This window comes from Ipomoea triloba, chromosome 1 (genome assembly GCF_003576645.1).
Source record: "Ipomoea triloba cultivar NCNSP0323 chromosome 1, ASM357664v1".
In the NCBI taxonomy this organism is placed as follows: Eukaryota; Viridiplantae; Streptophyta; class Magnoliopsida; order Solanales; family Convolvulaceae; genus Ipomoea; species Ipomoea triloba.
In genome coordinates this window covers 173,151-187,953 of record NC_044916.1, presented here as the reverse complement: position 1 = coordinate 187,953, position 14,803 = coordinate 173,151, and the positions used below count along the sequence as shown (strand labels likewise).

The following is a 14,803-nucleotide window of genomic DNA, read 5'->3' as shown; positions in this document are numbered from 1 at the left end:
ATGCTCAACGAATTACCACGCTCCACCTCCACTAAAGAAGGACACACCACGCGCCGCCTCTGTGAGTGGTATTATAGCTCCACTTCCTCAAAGTGACTTAAAGCAGGTATGTATATTTGCCTTGCACTCACAAGCACTCTGTCCTTTGTTCTTTTTTAGAGAGAGTAGGAAGAACAAAGAATTCTCTAATGCAACTTTCCACATTTCATAGCTTTTTTCACCTTTTCCTCCTCCAGGATTCCAGCCATTGCCCTGTAAGAGCTCTCTTCAGATTTGTCTAAAATGCATTATTAACTGGGCTCTTAGATTTTTTTGCTCATCATCCACTGTAAAAATCTCTGCTTTATTTGGAATCATGCTTCTTACTGCATTATTTTCTCATAATTCATTAGCATTTTGTTATATTCAATTATTCTTTGAATCTTTCTCTGTCCCCCCCTTCATTTGTTTTTTTTTTTAAATGTTGCTTAAGGTTCACTTTTCTTGTTTTTCTTTCAAAGTTTTGTCTTTGCTTCTTATGAATGCACATATAGATACCCATTTGTATCATTGTTGTGTTGATTTATTTTATTTGAGTTTGGGAGTAGAAGAAGTTGTTAAAGTTAGGAACTTGATGACAAACCGACATTGTAGGATAGTTAATTTGTATTTTTTAGCTGCTTTTGTAGATAGGAGAGGTTTTATGCATCGTCTTTGCAATGGTTTTCTTCAAAGGAGAGTAGATTGTGGGAAAAGTTGATACTTTGGATTAATGGATGGGAAGAGATGGGCATTTTGGTGTTTGAATTTGAAGATCTTGTTGGGGTTTCTCCTGATTTTGTCTGATGGAGCCAACCCTGGAGATGGTAAGCCTTAATCCTTTTGCTTTAATTGCCTAAAGAATTGATCGCGAGCAGTGTTTCCTGCAATGCCAATCTAGTTGGTCTGCAACTTCTGTAATCACTCATGTGAGGATTGATGCTCTTTGTCTTTAGTATTGATAAAGCTTTTTGAAATGGTGTAGTGGATGCAATTTATACATTATATGCTGCTTTGGGATCCCCTCCTCTTCCTGGATGGGGCGTTGATGCGGACCCGTGTAATGGAAAATGGCAAGGTGTTGTGTGTGAGGATACAAATATAGTGTCAATGTATGAGCCTTGTTCCTTCTATTACTGCATTATTCTGCAGGTTTATTAAAGCAAGATGTTAATTGTTGTCATCATATTCTCGATCTGCAGTACAATTAATAGTGCCAATTTGGGAGGTGAATTGGGGGAAAAATTAGGAGCATTTTCTTCTATCAAAACAATGTAAGTGAAAAACAAATTTGTTTATGTGTGGGTTTCCCTGTCTCTGTTATTGTCATTTGGATGCCTCGATCATCTGTTTTGTTTCATGTAGTAACAAGGATCAAATGTTTTATGGCAGTGATCTTAGTAACAACCATATTGGGGGCGCTATACCATCCAATCTACCAGTTACTTTGCAGAGCCTGTATGTATTGTATTGTCATTTTCCACTGAAAGATTACAGATAAAGAAAGCGTTAATGTTATAGCTGCCGGGGAAAACACATAATAATCTTTACTTGTTGCAGTTTTCTTTCAGCTAATGAGTTTACTGGAAGTATTCCTGATTCTTTGTCCTCTGTGAGTCAATTATCAGCAATGTAAGTTTTGCTCGCTATTTAATTTGTTCTCGAAAATTGTTCCAATCCCTTTCATAATTTGTTATTTTGCTAAGAGATAATTCTGCATGTGTTTCAGATCTCTGAATGACAACAATTTGGCTGGAGAAATTCCCGATTCCTTCCAAGGCCTTGTGCATTTGGCCAATCTGTATGATGCCATAATTAAAGCATTCTTTATTGCAATTTCTTTAAACTATCTTATTTGGTCAAATTATCTTGCAGAGATTTATCTAATAACAATTTAAGTGGGGTTTTGCCATCATCACTAGGAAATTTATCCCTCATGACTCTGTGAGTATTGAAGTTTCAGATGTTTCAGTTTGATTCAATCGATTATTGGTCATAAAGCTAACTTCTTGATCACCAGCCGTTTGCAGAATAATCAGCTTTCTGGAACCCTTGATGTTTTACAAAATCTTCCCCTCAGAGATTTGTAGTCTTCTGAACTATATTTCTTTCGTTTACATGTTTATTTCTAAACAACCATTTGAGTATTCATTTAACTTTTTTCTTATTCTTCCCTGCATCCCTCCAGAAACATAGAAAATAACCTGTTTTCAGGGCTCATACCTCAGAAGCTCTTGGATATTCCTGTTTTCAAGTAAGTTCCTCGAAGGAGTTTCAATTAAGCTTCGTAACAATTATGAAAAGCTTTGAAACTAATGTAAACCAATAGAAATGTTTGAAGTTGGGTGTTTAGAGCCCCAGCCGTATCTATTTGTGTCAATTGGAAAAGCTACTAGGTAGGATAAAGTTATAAACAAACACTAATGTAAACACTAAACACACACTGTCTCTGCTTACTTTAAACAAGGAAATAAAAACAAAAATTCCTGCAGAAATGGTGGAAACCCTTTCAACAGTATTATTAGTGCTCCTTTTCCTCCATCGTCATCATCCACAACACCATCTCCGGCACTGCCATTTTTTGGGCCTCCGACTTCAGGAAAGTTACCGCCAATTACTGAAAGAAAACCTGGGAATCAGACTGATGGGCCATCATTTTCCGGGGAATCAAATTCCAATAGTAGCAACAGGCCATCTGCTAAAAGGATAGTTTGGATATCAATTACAGTGGCTTGGTCATTCATAATATTGGTTTTAGCATTCCTGCTTTGTTTGCCAAAGTGCCTTAGGGAAATGCAGGAAACTTGCAGAGGTCCTAAGCTACACGAATTAGCTCCATATATGAGACCCAGAGATAACCCGGGGGATAATGATTCCTTGGTCCAACCAGGTCATGATAAAGAGAAAGGTACTGTAAATTTTGAAAGCATGTTATATACATTGTTAATAGGGTATCGGCTTAGTAGGTTCTGCCCTTCTGTGATGAATGTCTTTCTTAAATGCATTAACAGCTCCCCTAGTCTTGAAGCCAAATGAAGATTTCCAACCAAGAAAACCGGCTTCCATTCAAATGCCACGGAATGAGAAGGCTCTGATTACAGAAAACTTGACTGCTACTCAAAAGGACAGCCATGTGATTAGCCTGAGCAGATTAGATATTGATTTTATGTTGCGACCTCCTCCTCCTCCAGTGATGCCTCCCACAGAAGAACGAGTTATTGTAAAACCAATACCTCCTAGGGAGGAAACCATATTGAAGCATCCAAAAAGCTCACTTTCACCAACTTCAGTGAAATCTTTCACAGTTGCATCTCTTCAGCAATACACCAATAGCTTTTCTCAAGATAATCTTGTTGGAGCTGGAACTTTGGGCACTGTGTATAAAGCAGAGCTTCCAGATGGCAGGGTAATTTCCGGTCTCCCTGAAATCTGAATTGCCTAGTAAACTCACATTTGAGTTAATAATCATAACTTGCTGTTTTCAAAAAAAAAATCATAACTTGCTAATCCTTTCTTATTTTCTTCGTTGATTCTATTTGTGTCATTCAACATCCTTTGACACTTGCCTTATTGTTCTGTAGTTGTTTGCTGTTAAGAAACTTGACAATAGAGTCTCCAATCAACACAAGGATAACGAGTTTGTTGATCTTGTAAACAACATCCATAAGATTCATCACGCTAATGTTGTTGAAATCACGGGTTACTGTGTGGAGCATGGCCAAAGGCTCCTGATCTATGAGTATTACAGTAACGGGACACTGCAGGATGGCCTACACTCCAACGATGAATTCAAGAAAAAGCTTTCATGGAATGTGCGAATCAGGATGGCTCTTGAAGCTGCAAGAGCCTTGGAGTAAGTAGTGACTAAGGAATTTTTCATGCGTTCTACTAGTAATCAGCTGTTAGTAATACTAGGCCGGGGAGAATAAAATAACAAAGGAGGGAGTTTGTTGCACCATTTACTTTTTTATGTAAATTACTTACAATCAACTGTTTGTTGTTTAATTTATATGTTGAAGGTATCTGCATGAGGTTTGTGAGCCACCAGTTATTCACAGAAACTTCAAATCTGCCAATGTTCTCCTTGATGATGAACTGGGTGTTCATATATCTGATTGTGGTTTGGCTCCATTGATATCATCAGCAACTGTGAATCAGGTAGTTTCTTATTCAGAAAGATTTATTTAGGTAATAATTGGTAATTAAAGTGATTGAGAACTCACTCACTCCCATATGTAATGAACAATCACGGCTTGTCCAGTTGCCAGGACAGCTTGAGCTTCTTGCAAGCTATGGTTATGGCGCCCCGGAACTGGAGTCAGGAATATATACCTCGAAAAGTGATGTTTACAGTTTTGGAGTGGTGATGTTGGAACTCCTAACAGGCAGAATGTCATATGACAGGTAAAAGGAACCATGCAAACTGTTTTTTTGCTGTTTTACCAACATACATTTCTCAGTACCTCTGCATCATACATTTGATCAGGACTAGGAAGCGAGGAGAGCAATTGTTGGTGAGATGGGCAATACCTCAGCTCCATGATATCGATGCCTTGACAAGAATGGCTGATGTTTCTCTTGGCGGGAAATACTCCGTCAAATCGTTATCACACTTTGCTGACATAATTTCCCGTTGCATTCAGGTGAACCTCGTACAATACAGACAATGAAGCTTACTATTGTTGTTTAGTTGCCACTTAGGTTTAATTTGTTGGTTTTTTGTTAATGTGAGCAGCCGGAGCCGGAGTTCAGGCCACCGATGTCGGAAGTTGTGCAGGATATTGTACAGATGATGAGGAGGGACTCTCAATCTCCCAATAGATTTGACTTTTGAGGATGAATGATAGAATGTGGTATGGCAATGGCGGGTCGGGGAGCCAAAGATTCATGACTGCACTAACACAACTAATAACTATAAGTGGGTACCAGAGAAGGAGAAGGAATCGAATGTAATATATATGCCGACCGTTGATGAGCTTTTTTGAGTGTTTTGTCATCCTCATTCATGTGTTTTCTTTGTTCTTTCATTGTTTTAATGTTTATTTAGGATGCAGGTCTGGTTGGCTATGTTGCAGAAGTTCCTAATCCATTTGTTTGACAAGCAATGAGTGATATTTTTTTTTTAATAATAATAATTTTGATTTTTTAAGAAGCTGTATAGTCTATATAGTTGCCAAGGACCTTCCCTTTATACGGGAGGTGGTGGGTTCTGACACTTGTGTTTCAATGGGTTGAGAAAATAGTTATGAACATATACTGCTATTCTAATAGAGTTAGTTGTATTCAAAAAAAAAAAAAAAAAAAAAGCTGTATAGTCTAATTTCTAATCTATCGGATACCAGTAATATATATATATATTTTTAAGTTTAAAATTTGATTTCATACTTAAATTTCTATTGAGAACAATCCTTTACAAGTATTTTTAATAACTTATATTCAAATTTGTATCGGTTTACCGGAAAAGACCAGCAATCGGGTCGGGATCCATTTCGCAAAGTAGGCGAATTGAAAGATGGCATGGATGAGCGGGGAGGCGCTGGTGTCGAAGCTGGCCATGCTGGCTAAGTACGCGGTGTTGCCGGGAGTTATGGCCGCCGCTGTGATCTACTCTCCTCCCGATTTTCTTATTCCAAAACCTAAACCTAAACCTAAACCATCATCCTCTTCTTCTTCTTCTTCTTAGGTTTGTCTCTCCTATAATAATGCCTTGTCGTATCTGATTTTGCTGCTCGGTATTTCAATTCCACTATTCCTTTGCTACCTTTATTCTTTCGCATATTGTCAATTTGCTGGCTGGCTGGCTGGCTTTTTTGGAGTACACTTCGGTTTGTGATATCATCTTTCTTTGTTTAAGATACCATGTGATTCTGAGTTTGTTTAGGGTACTTAATCCTGAGTTTAGCTGTAAATACACTGACAATGTTAAAGTTAATTGTGTGCTATTAAATCCCTAGTCTGACACTCAATGTGGTTAGTTGCAGCTAAAATGTTTTTGTTTTTCTTTCTGCATATTTATGGTTCCTTTAATGTGATTGCAAGGAGAGTAGGAACATATGCTTGTTTCCGAAAGGATTTTTGAAATTGTTTAGTTTGTTTACTACAAATCGAGATCCTCAGGTTTATGTGAACTATCTCAACCACTGTGCCAATCTGAAAAGCTTTAGGATTCTCCATGGGGTTGGGGTATAAACAAAACAAATATGTATGTTAAATTGCTAGTGGTATTGCATTGTGGGCTTTGGCTTTTCTTACCAAGGTTATCTGATACCAAATGCTATTTCCGCTTTCATGGAAAATTATTGAAAACACTGTTAAGTATTTATTCTATGTTGATGGACTCCTGATCACTGATCTTCATAATCAGTAGCTTTGATTATTGTTGCAACTAACTTGTTAATTATTCTTGATGCAGGGCAGGGATGCGACTTTCAAGATTGCTGTTTCCCAACAGTAAGTAATATGTAGTAATACTGTGGCAGCTCAATTCTGTAATAATATTCCTGAGATTCTGTGGATGCAAATTTTCAGAATGATCTGGTTTAGGCTGCTGTATAAGATATTTTCTTCTCCACAGGGAAATCATGGGAAAGAAATCGAGGACAGTATGATGTGATGCAGGAGGAAGAACAAAGTGCATCATAATAAAACTAGGCAAATTCCCCACAAATAACTTTAAAAGGAAACATGAACAGGTTTTTTGTTTTTCTCTCTATATTACCATCCAGTACTATGATGTGTGATGTGACAATTGAGTTTTGTTTCATGTGATTGGAATTATCATCAGGATCACATATTCATCTATATCCTGAAAATACTGATATCCACCCTGAACTATCCTCTTATATTCAACAAAGTGATTTGAACTCATTATCAAAGATTCTTTCTCACTCTCAAATTTCTTGCTCAGGTATTGCACTGTGTATTAGATTATTCAGTAATTTGCTGTATTTTGAGTATGGGGATCTCACTCATCTCAGTATCCATGATTTCATGTTCATACCATCATACAGATTCTCTGTTCAGATCCTACAACTGGAGCCACATAGTTGATTGGGGTGGCACAGTGATGCAGAGAGGGTCGGGTCCCCAAATCCCATTGTCAATCATCAATAGATTTTCTTGACGACGACATCAAGCTATACATATACAGCTTCCATCTTATCATAGTCGTCACATCACACCGAAAATCCCACCACCCTCACCCTGTGTGAGTAAAATCCTCCCTTCAAATCTCTGTTTCAAGTTTTGCAAGCACTGTACTGTTTCTAGACTGGAAGGAAATATGGAATCTAAATTTAGGATAATGTAATGCTTCCTAGCTAGCTACAACCAGATGAATCTCTAATAAATATATGTTTCTACATTGAGAGCTAGCATAAGAATGTGTAAAGCTGCATCATGCACATTCTCTCTATATATGAAGTGGGTATATAAAGTTAGAGATCCATAGGCCAAGAATCTGCAGTGAGTTGAATAGGGGGATCCACCATCTGAGAACAGGTCCTGGTGAAACCTTCAGAGGAAGTAGACATGCCATCAAAAGTAGCAGTAGCTGATGGCATCATCGTCTCGAATCCAAATCCTGTGACGGGGCTAGCGCCCATCCCCATTCCATAAAAGAGCGGGTTGTTCTGGTATTTTTCGGTTTCGGAAAGATGGCACGGAGAAATTTTGCAATTTGCAGCAGCAATAGTAGTAGCAGTAGCAGTGGATTTGGATGATCCGGTTTGAGATTTGAATAGGATGGATGATGATGAAGAAGAGGGTAACAAGATTGTGTTGTTACAATCTAGCATGTTGTATTTGTCTGTGTTGGCTTTTGAGGTGGTTGGTGTTGCTTTATTAGAAGTGATGGCAGAAAAAGACGAGGAAAGGACACCATTTATGGAGGGGAGGCCTAGGAGGTTGGTTTGAGGAAGTAGAGGGTGGTGGTGATTTATGGATTTAAGGTCGTTTTCTTGGTGATGAAATACAAAGGACTTGTGGTGATGATGATGATTCTGCATTGGATTCTGAGACTGCATTTCAGGAAATGGAGGTAAGGCTACGTTGGCCGATGATGTCAATGTCTTTAAGGTAGGGTAGCTTTGTCCTCCTCCTGCCTGCACCATTATTGCATTTCTCTTCTCCCCTATCTTATGATAAATTCTGCATATCACCCATTCCTCCTGCCAACCAACTATAAAACATCACTAAACTAGCAAAATTTTCTAATAATCTTAATTGGTTACAATATCATTTATTGATTCGGACATGTAATATTAGCATGTCTATAGTCATAGAACATAAAATATATATACATATATGCTCTAATAAAGAAAACTAATGTAAACTATTTTCAGGAACATGCATTATATTATACTGAACCCCTCCATCCATCCATCAATCTTTCATTTCGATCAAATCTACAAAGCATTTCGTCCACACTTGATCATCAGATCAGACAAAACATTATAAGTCAACCCTAAAAGGACAAACATTGCTGCAACTATGCATGTTATTTCTCTATCTATATACGGAGTATTATTATACATTACTACGGAGTGTAGGTCGGAGTACGGTGTATAAATGATTTATTTCTTGGTAATATATGTGAGTAATTTGAAAAGAAAATATATGTATATATAGAGAGATGGAGAGAGAGAGAGAGAGAGAGATGAAGCTGACCTTACAAGTGTGACGGCAAGAAAAATGACCGTCAAGGCGATATTCGTGCATGACCCATTTGGTCTTCTCACCGCGAGGGGCTCGACCTCGGTAAAAAACGAGTGTCTTTTTCATGCCCAGAAGTGCCCCGCTGGATGCACTGTAAACCTCCCTGTCTTTTCCGGTGGCCTTCCAGTACCCGGCTCCCGTCGCCCGGTTGGTTCTCAACCCGGTCGGATACTTGCGGTCCCGAAGGCTAAAGAAGTACCATTCTCTCTCTCCCATCTTTGCCACATCTGCACATACATACATACATACATAAATACCCACCTCCATCATTATATTAAATACCCACCCATCCACATTAACGCAGCTATGACGACTGCGTACGTAAGTACTATATATGTATATAACACTCTTCATAAATTGCATGCTTCACTACTCATCCTATTCAACGCTAACATTAAAGCCTTAGTGTAGCGTAGCTGAGATTATTAATTAAATTAAAAGGTGGTGGTAACTGGTAACCCAAGAAGAGACAAGTCTGGAGTTTTAATTTGGTTCAAAAGGTGTACTGTTCAGAAAATGTTATCATTTTGAGCTTTCCTCCTGAACCCAACACTGTAGCCGCACAACAGTTTGGCCTTTAATTTGTGTGCGTATGTACTTAACTTGGCACAGTAATCATGCAATCTCTTCGCTCGCTACCTCATTTCCACTTAACAAATCATTTATGTGTACCACAGACAAATCATTTATTTGTTTGCATGGATAGAACGAACCTACGTTTCTTCAATTTACATATTTTAGTTGGAAACAGATCAGAAGGCGCGTATAGTACCTGGGAGCTCCCAAGGTTCGCAGCGGTTGAGGTCGACTTCTGTGATGTGGATGCCGGAGAAGGTGCCATGGAAGACCTTGGAGGCGAGGTAGAAGGTGATGAGCTCTTCGTCGGTGGGATGAAACCTAAAACCAGGAGGCAAACCCTGCTCGTTATCCTCATCTCTATTCAGCTCGCACAGTATCTCTTCTATGCCCAACATCTCTCTCTCTCTCTCTCAACAACACTTGAAGTTGTATAGATGTACAGAAGAGAACGTGGAGTGGAATTTATATGTGGGAAGGGGGAAAAGCAGAGGAATCCAGGCAGGATCAGAGAGCTAGCTAAGAGAGAGTGTGTGTATGTATTCTAGGGATAGTGAGTGTATTGTATTGAGGCGGGGTGGCAATGCATAGATTTGGGTTCATAAAGGCTAGATAGCTTGCGACAGAACCTAAAATGCCCCACCTGAAAAGGGTTTGCCTATATTAATATTCAAATAATAATAATTTGGGAAAACTAGGGAATTGATGGACAGGGGGTAGGGGGCTAGTAAATGCCAAGTTAGGTTTGGTTTGGTTGGGTTGCGCAGATTTATGCGTGTGTGTGTGAACATACATGTATATATTTTTTATATTATTTTATGTACTTTGTATGTATATGCGCATATGGAATATCATATCTTACACAATCATATTTAATCATTCCCAACAATGAGAAATGAAAATAACAATGATAATGATTAGTAGTGTTATTAGGGTTGTATTTTTCTATAAAGTCAAAATAATCGCTCTATTTCTTTTTTATCAAATTCACTTAATTCTCCAGGCTTGTAGCTATGTATAATCACTTGGCCTTGCCTATTTCTTGGATTTGAATTCCTAACATTTGTTTAATTTGTAATTAGTGTAGTTATTACTAATTCAACGACCTACCTTCTCATTGCACTTCAATCTCTTGTCTCTATCCAATCCATGAATGTATCTGGGCATGCCTACCTTGTTACTCCTTACATGGAGGATGTTGGTTTGGGGGTGGGGGTGAAGAGAGTGCATACATGATTATCCTCGGCCTTCTCCAACTGGTCTGCCTTCTCCGGCTAAGGAGTTGGTTTCCTTTTCCAATCGCCGGAGAAGGCAACCAGTTGGTCTGCCTTTTCCTTCGTCGCAGAAGGAGACCAAACAGTTTGGTTGTCGCCACCAGTCACCATGATTGTGATCCGAAAATAATGAAAGAATTAGCATAATCCTAGATAATCTGTAATTACATATTACAAATCAGTTTTTAGACTTTAATGCTTCAAAGTAATGTTTATAGATTTAATTACAAATTTTAAAAGTTTAAGTGTCTAATTAACTTTCTAAGTAAAGTGTAGAACTTTTCTCAAATATACGTAATTATTCATTTATTCCAATAGAGGTGCGGGCGTCAGCAGAGACGTAAGTAAACGTAAGCAAGCACAGATAGGATTAGGTAGGGAGTTTAGTTAAAAGATGAGACTCGAAAAAACATGATTAAAGAAGCTGGAAATGTGTCATAGAAATGAAATCACGTAAAAGATAGTCACCACAGAAGATAAAAAATAGTAATCCATCCATCCTACCACCTGCACTGTGGTTCTGTGCACTGTGCACTGTGCACTGCAGTGCAGTGCGCACGTACTGCATGCTACCTCACCGCCCCTCTATATATGATGTAAACCTTATCTTTTTTACTCATTTTCTGCATTAATAATTATTATTTAATTTTACGGAGTATTAATTAGATGAGCATCGACATTTATACTATTGTATTTAATACAATAATTGATAAATACAATTGTAGGTATGTATGCTTCATTTCATTGATGAAAGTGGACCTAGGTTACGTTGCATATATATGTAGTAGTATATATATGATGAATTACTCCATATATATCTGGCGCCGCCTTATCACTAAACTTATATCAAGCTTGCCTAGCTAAACCTGTTGCATTGATTTGTGACAAGTTATTCAATATAATTCTGACGTGGTATACTTTAGTCGGCATTCAAAGATGACAATTCAATCAAAACATATAGTCAAGTGGCATTGCAAGCTAAGCTTAATTAGCGCGCAACGTCACTTGACTATTTTGATTGAATTGTCATCTCTGCGTGCCAACTAAAGCATATCCCGTCATAATTATATTGAATAACTTGTCACAAATCATGTTTAGCACAAGCAAGTTGTTAACTTACATATAACTAGTGTCCATTATGTATATTCAAATTATTTTATACTTACATTACTATTCGATATCTAACGCTCACTATATATGCTCAGCTCACAATCATCATAAATTCACTCAATTAATACATTCTCAACACCTATTTCTTATATTGTAACATGTGTAATAACTTTATATTTCTAATCCGATCTAATAAAATACAATACGATCACATTATTAATAATTATTACCCTTGACTTTGGTAGAAAAGGTTGTGGACGCACACGTGAGAAGCTGTTGGATATGGCCTATGGGTGATAGCTTAGCTTAGCTGCCCATCATCAGAAGGGTCTGGGGTACATACTACATAGTACACAGCACAGCTGAAAAGGGTCTCCACACCACTTGTTATTTCTATGATATGATACTATGCTAGTATTTTTCCAAAATTATTATTTTTATCTATTATATTATATAAAAATAAAATTTACTTAATACATACCTTAAAATAGTAGTTATGAGTTTTATTCGTGACAAAGAAAAAAAACTCTCATTTTTAAAAAAATATATAGTATTTGCTCAACATACATGATAATGTCTTTCTATTTAAAATGGTAACAGTTATATCATCGATCACAAGATACGACATATATATATACTGTTAGTATTATGTTGTGTACTACTTCTCCCCGACCAATTTAATTTGTTTGTGAGAATTAATGTCTCATCCTGCATCAATATATGTAGAATGGGGGTCCTAATTTTGACAACTGACGTGGTTTCCAATCATCCACCCATTTCATTTGTTGTTTGATTTAAACTAGGATTAGGATGGTTACATGGGATTGCAATAAAGTCATAATTTTTACATCCTCTAGTGTGAGTATAAGGCAATGAGTGTAAGTGATGTTGTTTAAGTGGGTAGAAGGATCTTATTTATACTATAGATCAAACTAATATAATAATAGTGAGCGATTAATGAGGTATAACGTAACACACTCTGTTTGGAAGAAGATAAGAAAGACAGTTAGTTATTCCACTTAACAATCACATCAACCAACCAATCATTATTGCATGGACCATGATCCACACAGCTGTGTGGACCATGAATATAAGGTACATTATTTTTGTACCGAAGGTACATTATTTTTGTACTGAAAGTACATTATTTTATAGCACTATAAAAAAATGTATCTTCAGTACAAAAATAATGTACCTTCAGTATAAAAATAATGTACCTTATATTCATAGTCCACACAACTATGTGGACCATGGTCCACACAATAATTTACCTCAACCAACACATCCATCCAATGTTAGTCTCTCTCTGACCTTCGATTATTTTGTAAACTTATTGTATTAAATTCTGTCATTAGGTAGTCGGGTGAATCAACTTAGCTTGATTATCTAGTTGGATCAAGTCTTTTGTAGATTATTATGCCCTTTAAATTGTGTTATAAGTTATAATTCATCAACATTTATTTTTTGACGTAAGCCAAATTTATTGAGCCACTTGACATTTATCTTTATTTGTCTTATCGTTGTGCAATAATGAGTCGCTGTTGTGCTGTTCCTTTGAATTCAAAGCCCCCTCCTCCCACTTAAGGCAGGGGCCCAACCCATTTGAATATTTAAAATATTTATTTATTGTGTTGTAAGTGGAAAGGAAAGGGGCCCTCTTATGTATCGAGTGTGGGCCCTTATTAATGGACCGACGGCCCAACTCCCTGATTGTGTATTCATTTTCCCTGCCTGCCACGACGGTGGAGGACAGATCTCCCATTTGCGACCCGACCGTCTAGCACCACTACCACCCATTTACCCTACATATATATATATAACATACTCCTAACTGCTAACGGCTATGAAATCATATTTCCCTTACAAAAATATGCATGCTTCAAATGTATGTTTTCCCATATTCATTCTTTCTATGCTAAAATGGGTTGTTCTCCGCATTAATTATGGGAAATGCATGTACGTGTGTAGTATACAAGCAATGGAATATTACTGTCGTCTCGAATATTTAATTCGCCACATTTTTTAGGCCCAACAACACTATTAACTGAGAGTCCACCACTTAACATGACTCTAATATGATACCATTTGTTAGAATCAAGCGTTTACCATTACATGATGCTGGTCTGGTCCTTCCTCCACTCAACAATTCCCCTAGCAACTCAGTGTTGGACTTGATCATCCGCCCAACAATTTACTAGAGTGGCTTAACAGCTAAAACTTGCAAGTTCAAGTTTCTTAGGCATGCTTATCCAACATACTAAATAACACCAGTAGCAATTTTAATTAATACGGAGTAGCATTTTATGTCATATGTGAGGCAATCCCACGTCACAAAGCATCAGTCCCCTTCACCTCTGTGACCAGTTGAGTTACCCACCTCAAGCATCAATCTCACTTGGGAGGGTCACAACTATGCCGCTTGACCATGAGGCCTTTGAGATCACTTTCATAATATATAATTGTACTTAGAGTAGACAAAACTCTCAACATTAATAATATTAGTGGACAAAGCATAGCCCTCTATTGTTTTCTCCTCCAGATATTTTATTCGTCACATTTATTTACTAAAACTAGTAATTCAAGATTGATTAAATTTTTCAATTATTAATAATTTTATATATGCGGTTTCCCATTCAAATGAAAAGGGATTTCGTAATGGGAAAGTTGAGTTTGACGTCCGTCATTAATTGGACCTTTTCATTGTCATTAATAATAATTGATTGATAGGAAAAAAATTAATTTAGTCAATTCAAAATTTTATTTAATATTGGGTGATATGAATAAATGAATTAATTATGTGAGTCAACCATTTGTGTCCACAATATATATAATGAAAAGATGGAATCTAATCTATAAATGCATATATATAATTTACCCATTCAAAACAAAATTTCCTTGTTCCAAAGGACAAATGATGAAAGAGTAAAATTCACTACACTAAATATAACTACCTTACTGCAGGTATATTATGATGATTCTTATTTGATTTTATGTCATAGTTCATAATTTAATAGGCCAAAATCAACTGAACTACTAGTGCTGTAAATTCACATGTAATTATATATATATATATATATATATATATATATATATATATATATATATATATA

The 14,803-nt window shown here is 37.0% G+C and overlaps 2 protein-coding genes and 1 long non-coding RNA gene across 7 annotated transcripts; 2 read left to right on the top strand and 1 right to left on the bottom strand.

The window, feature by feature from the left end:
* The first annotated feature begins 154 nt into the window (after positions 1 to 154).
* On the top strand, positions 155 to 5,170 carry LOC116017938 (protein STRUBBELIG-RECEPTOR FAMILY 3-like). Of its 3 annotated transcripts, none has more exons than XM_031258589.1 (17): positions 155 to 254; positions 669 to 845; positions 1,004 to 1,130; positions 1,221 to 1,292; positions 1,411 to 1,476; positions 1,579 to 1,650; positions 1,748 to 1,819; positions 1,894 to 1,962; positions 2,039 to 2,104; positions 2,207 to 2,272; positions 2,511 to 2,926; positions 3,030 to 3,424; positions 3,600 to 3,871; positions 4,038 to 4,176; positions 4,280 to 4,422; positions 4,505 to 4,661; positions 4,754 to 5,170. In XM_031258589.1, exons 2-17 carry the CDS (start codon positions 752 to 754, stop codon positions 4,850 to 4,852), a joined length of 2,325 nt encoding a protein of 774 aa, XP_031114449.1. In that variant the 5' UTR covers positions 155 to 254; positions 669 to 751; the 3' UTR covers positions 4,853 to 5,170. The 3 variants fall into 3 exon arrangements, with proteins under 3 accessions (XP_031114449.1, XP_031114450.1, XP_031114451.1); XM_031258590.1 differs by having other exon boundaries at positions 168 to 254; positions 657 to 845; XM_031258591.1 differs by having other exon boundaries at positions 177 to 254; positions 715 to 845.
* Positions 5,171 to 5,431: 261 nt separating this feature from the next.
* Positions 5,432 to 7,379, top strand: LOC116018285. 3 transcript variants are annotated; one of them, XR_004098318.1, is made up of 5 exons: positions 5,432 to 5,701; positions 6,431 to 6,468; positions 6,593 to 6,710; positions 6,803 to 6,925; positions 7,029 to 7,379. It is a non-coding gene; the product is annotated as an uncharacterized LOC116018285 (long non-coding RNA). The 3 variants fall into 3 exon arrangements; XR_004098312.1 differs by having other exon boundaries at positions 5,433 to 5,701; positions 6,593 to 6,925; XR_004098324.1 differs by lacking the exon at positions 6,803 to 6,925 and having other exon boundaries at positions 5,440 to 5,701.
* A 54-nt stretch (positions 7,380 to 7,433) lies between these two features.
* LOC116018269 (protein CUP-SHAPED COTYLEDON 3) lies at positions 7,434 to 9,876 on the bottom strand. The gene is made up of 3 exons (XM_031258612.1): positions 9,506 to 9,876; positions 8,686 to 8,960; positions 7,434 to 8,186 (listed from the first exon to the last, which is right to left on the bottom strand). Exons 1-3 carry the CDS (start codon positions 9,705 to 9,707, stop codon positions 7,455 to 7,457), a joined length of 1,209 nt encoding a protein of 402 aa, XP_031114472.1. The 5' UTR covers positions 9,708 to 9,876; the 3' UTR covers positions 7,434 to 7,454.
* Positions 9,877 to 14,803: the final 4,927 nt, after the last annotated feature.

What these genes read in the sequence shown, in the direction of transcription:
- LOC116018269 (XM_031258612.1), bottom strand. Translation starts at nt 9,707, where the DNA reads ATGTTGGGCATAGAAGAGATACTGTGCGAGCTGAATAGAGATGAGGAT. An exon ending in CGAACCTTGGGAGCTCCCAG is followed by an intron (nt 8,961 to 9,505) that starts GTACTATACGCG and finishes ATGTATGTGCAG; the next exon opens with ATGTGGCAAAGATGGGAGAG. An exon ending in CTTGCCGTCACACTTGTAAG is followed by an intron (nt 8,187 to 8,685) that starts GTCAGCTTCATC and finishes GTTGGTTGGCAG; the next exon opens with GAGGAATGGGTGATATGCAG.
- LOC116017938 (XM_031258589.1), top strand. Translation starts at nt 752, where the DNA reads ATGGATGGGAAGAGATGGGCATTTTGGTGTTTGAATTTGAAGATCTTG. An exon ending in TTTTCTTCTATCAAAACAAT is followed by an intron (nt 1,293 to 1,410) that starts GTAAGTGAAAAA and finishes GTTTTATGGCAG; the next exon opens with TGATCTTAGTAACAACCATA. An exon ending in TAATTTCCCGTTGCATTCAG is followed by an intron (nt 4,662 to 4,753) that starts GTGAACCTCGTA and finishes TAATGTGAGCAG; the next exon opens with CCGGAGCCGGAGTTCAGGCC.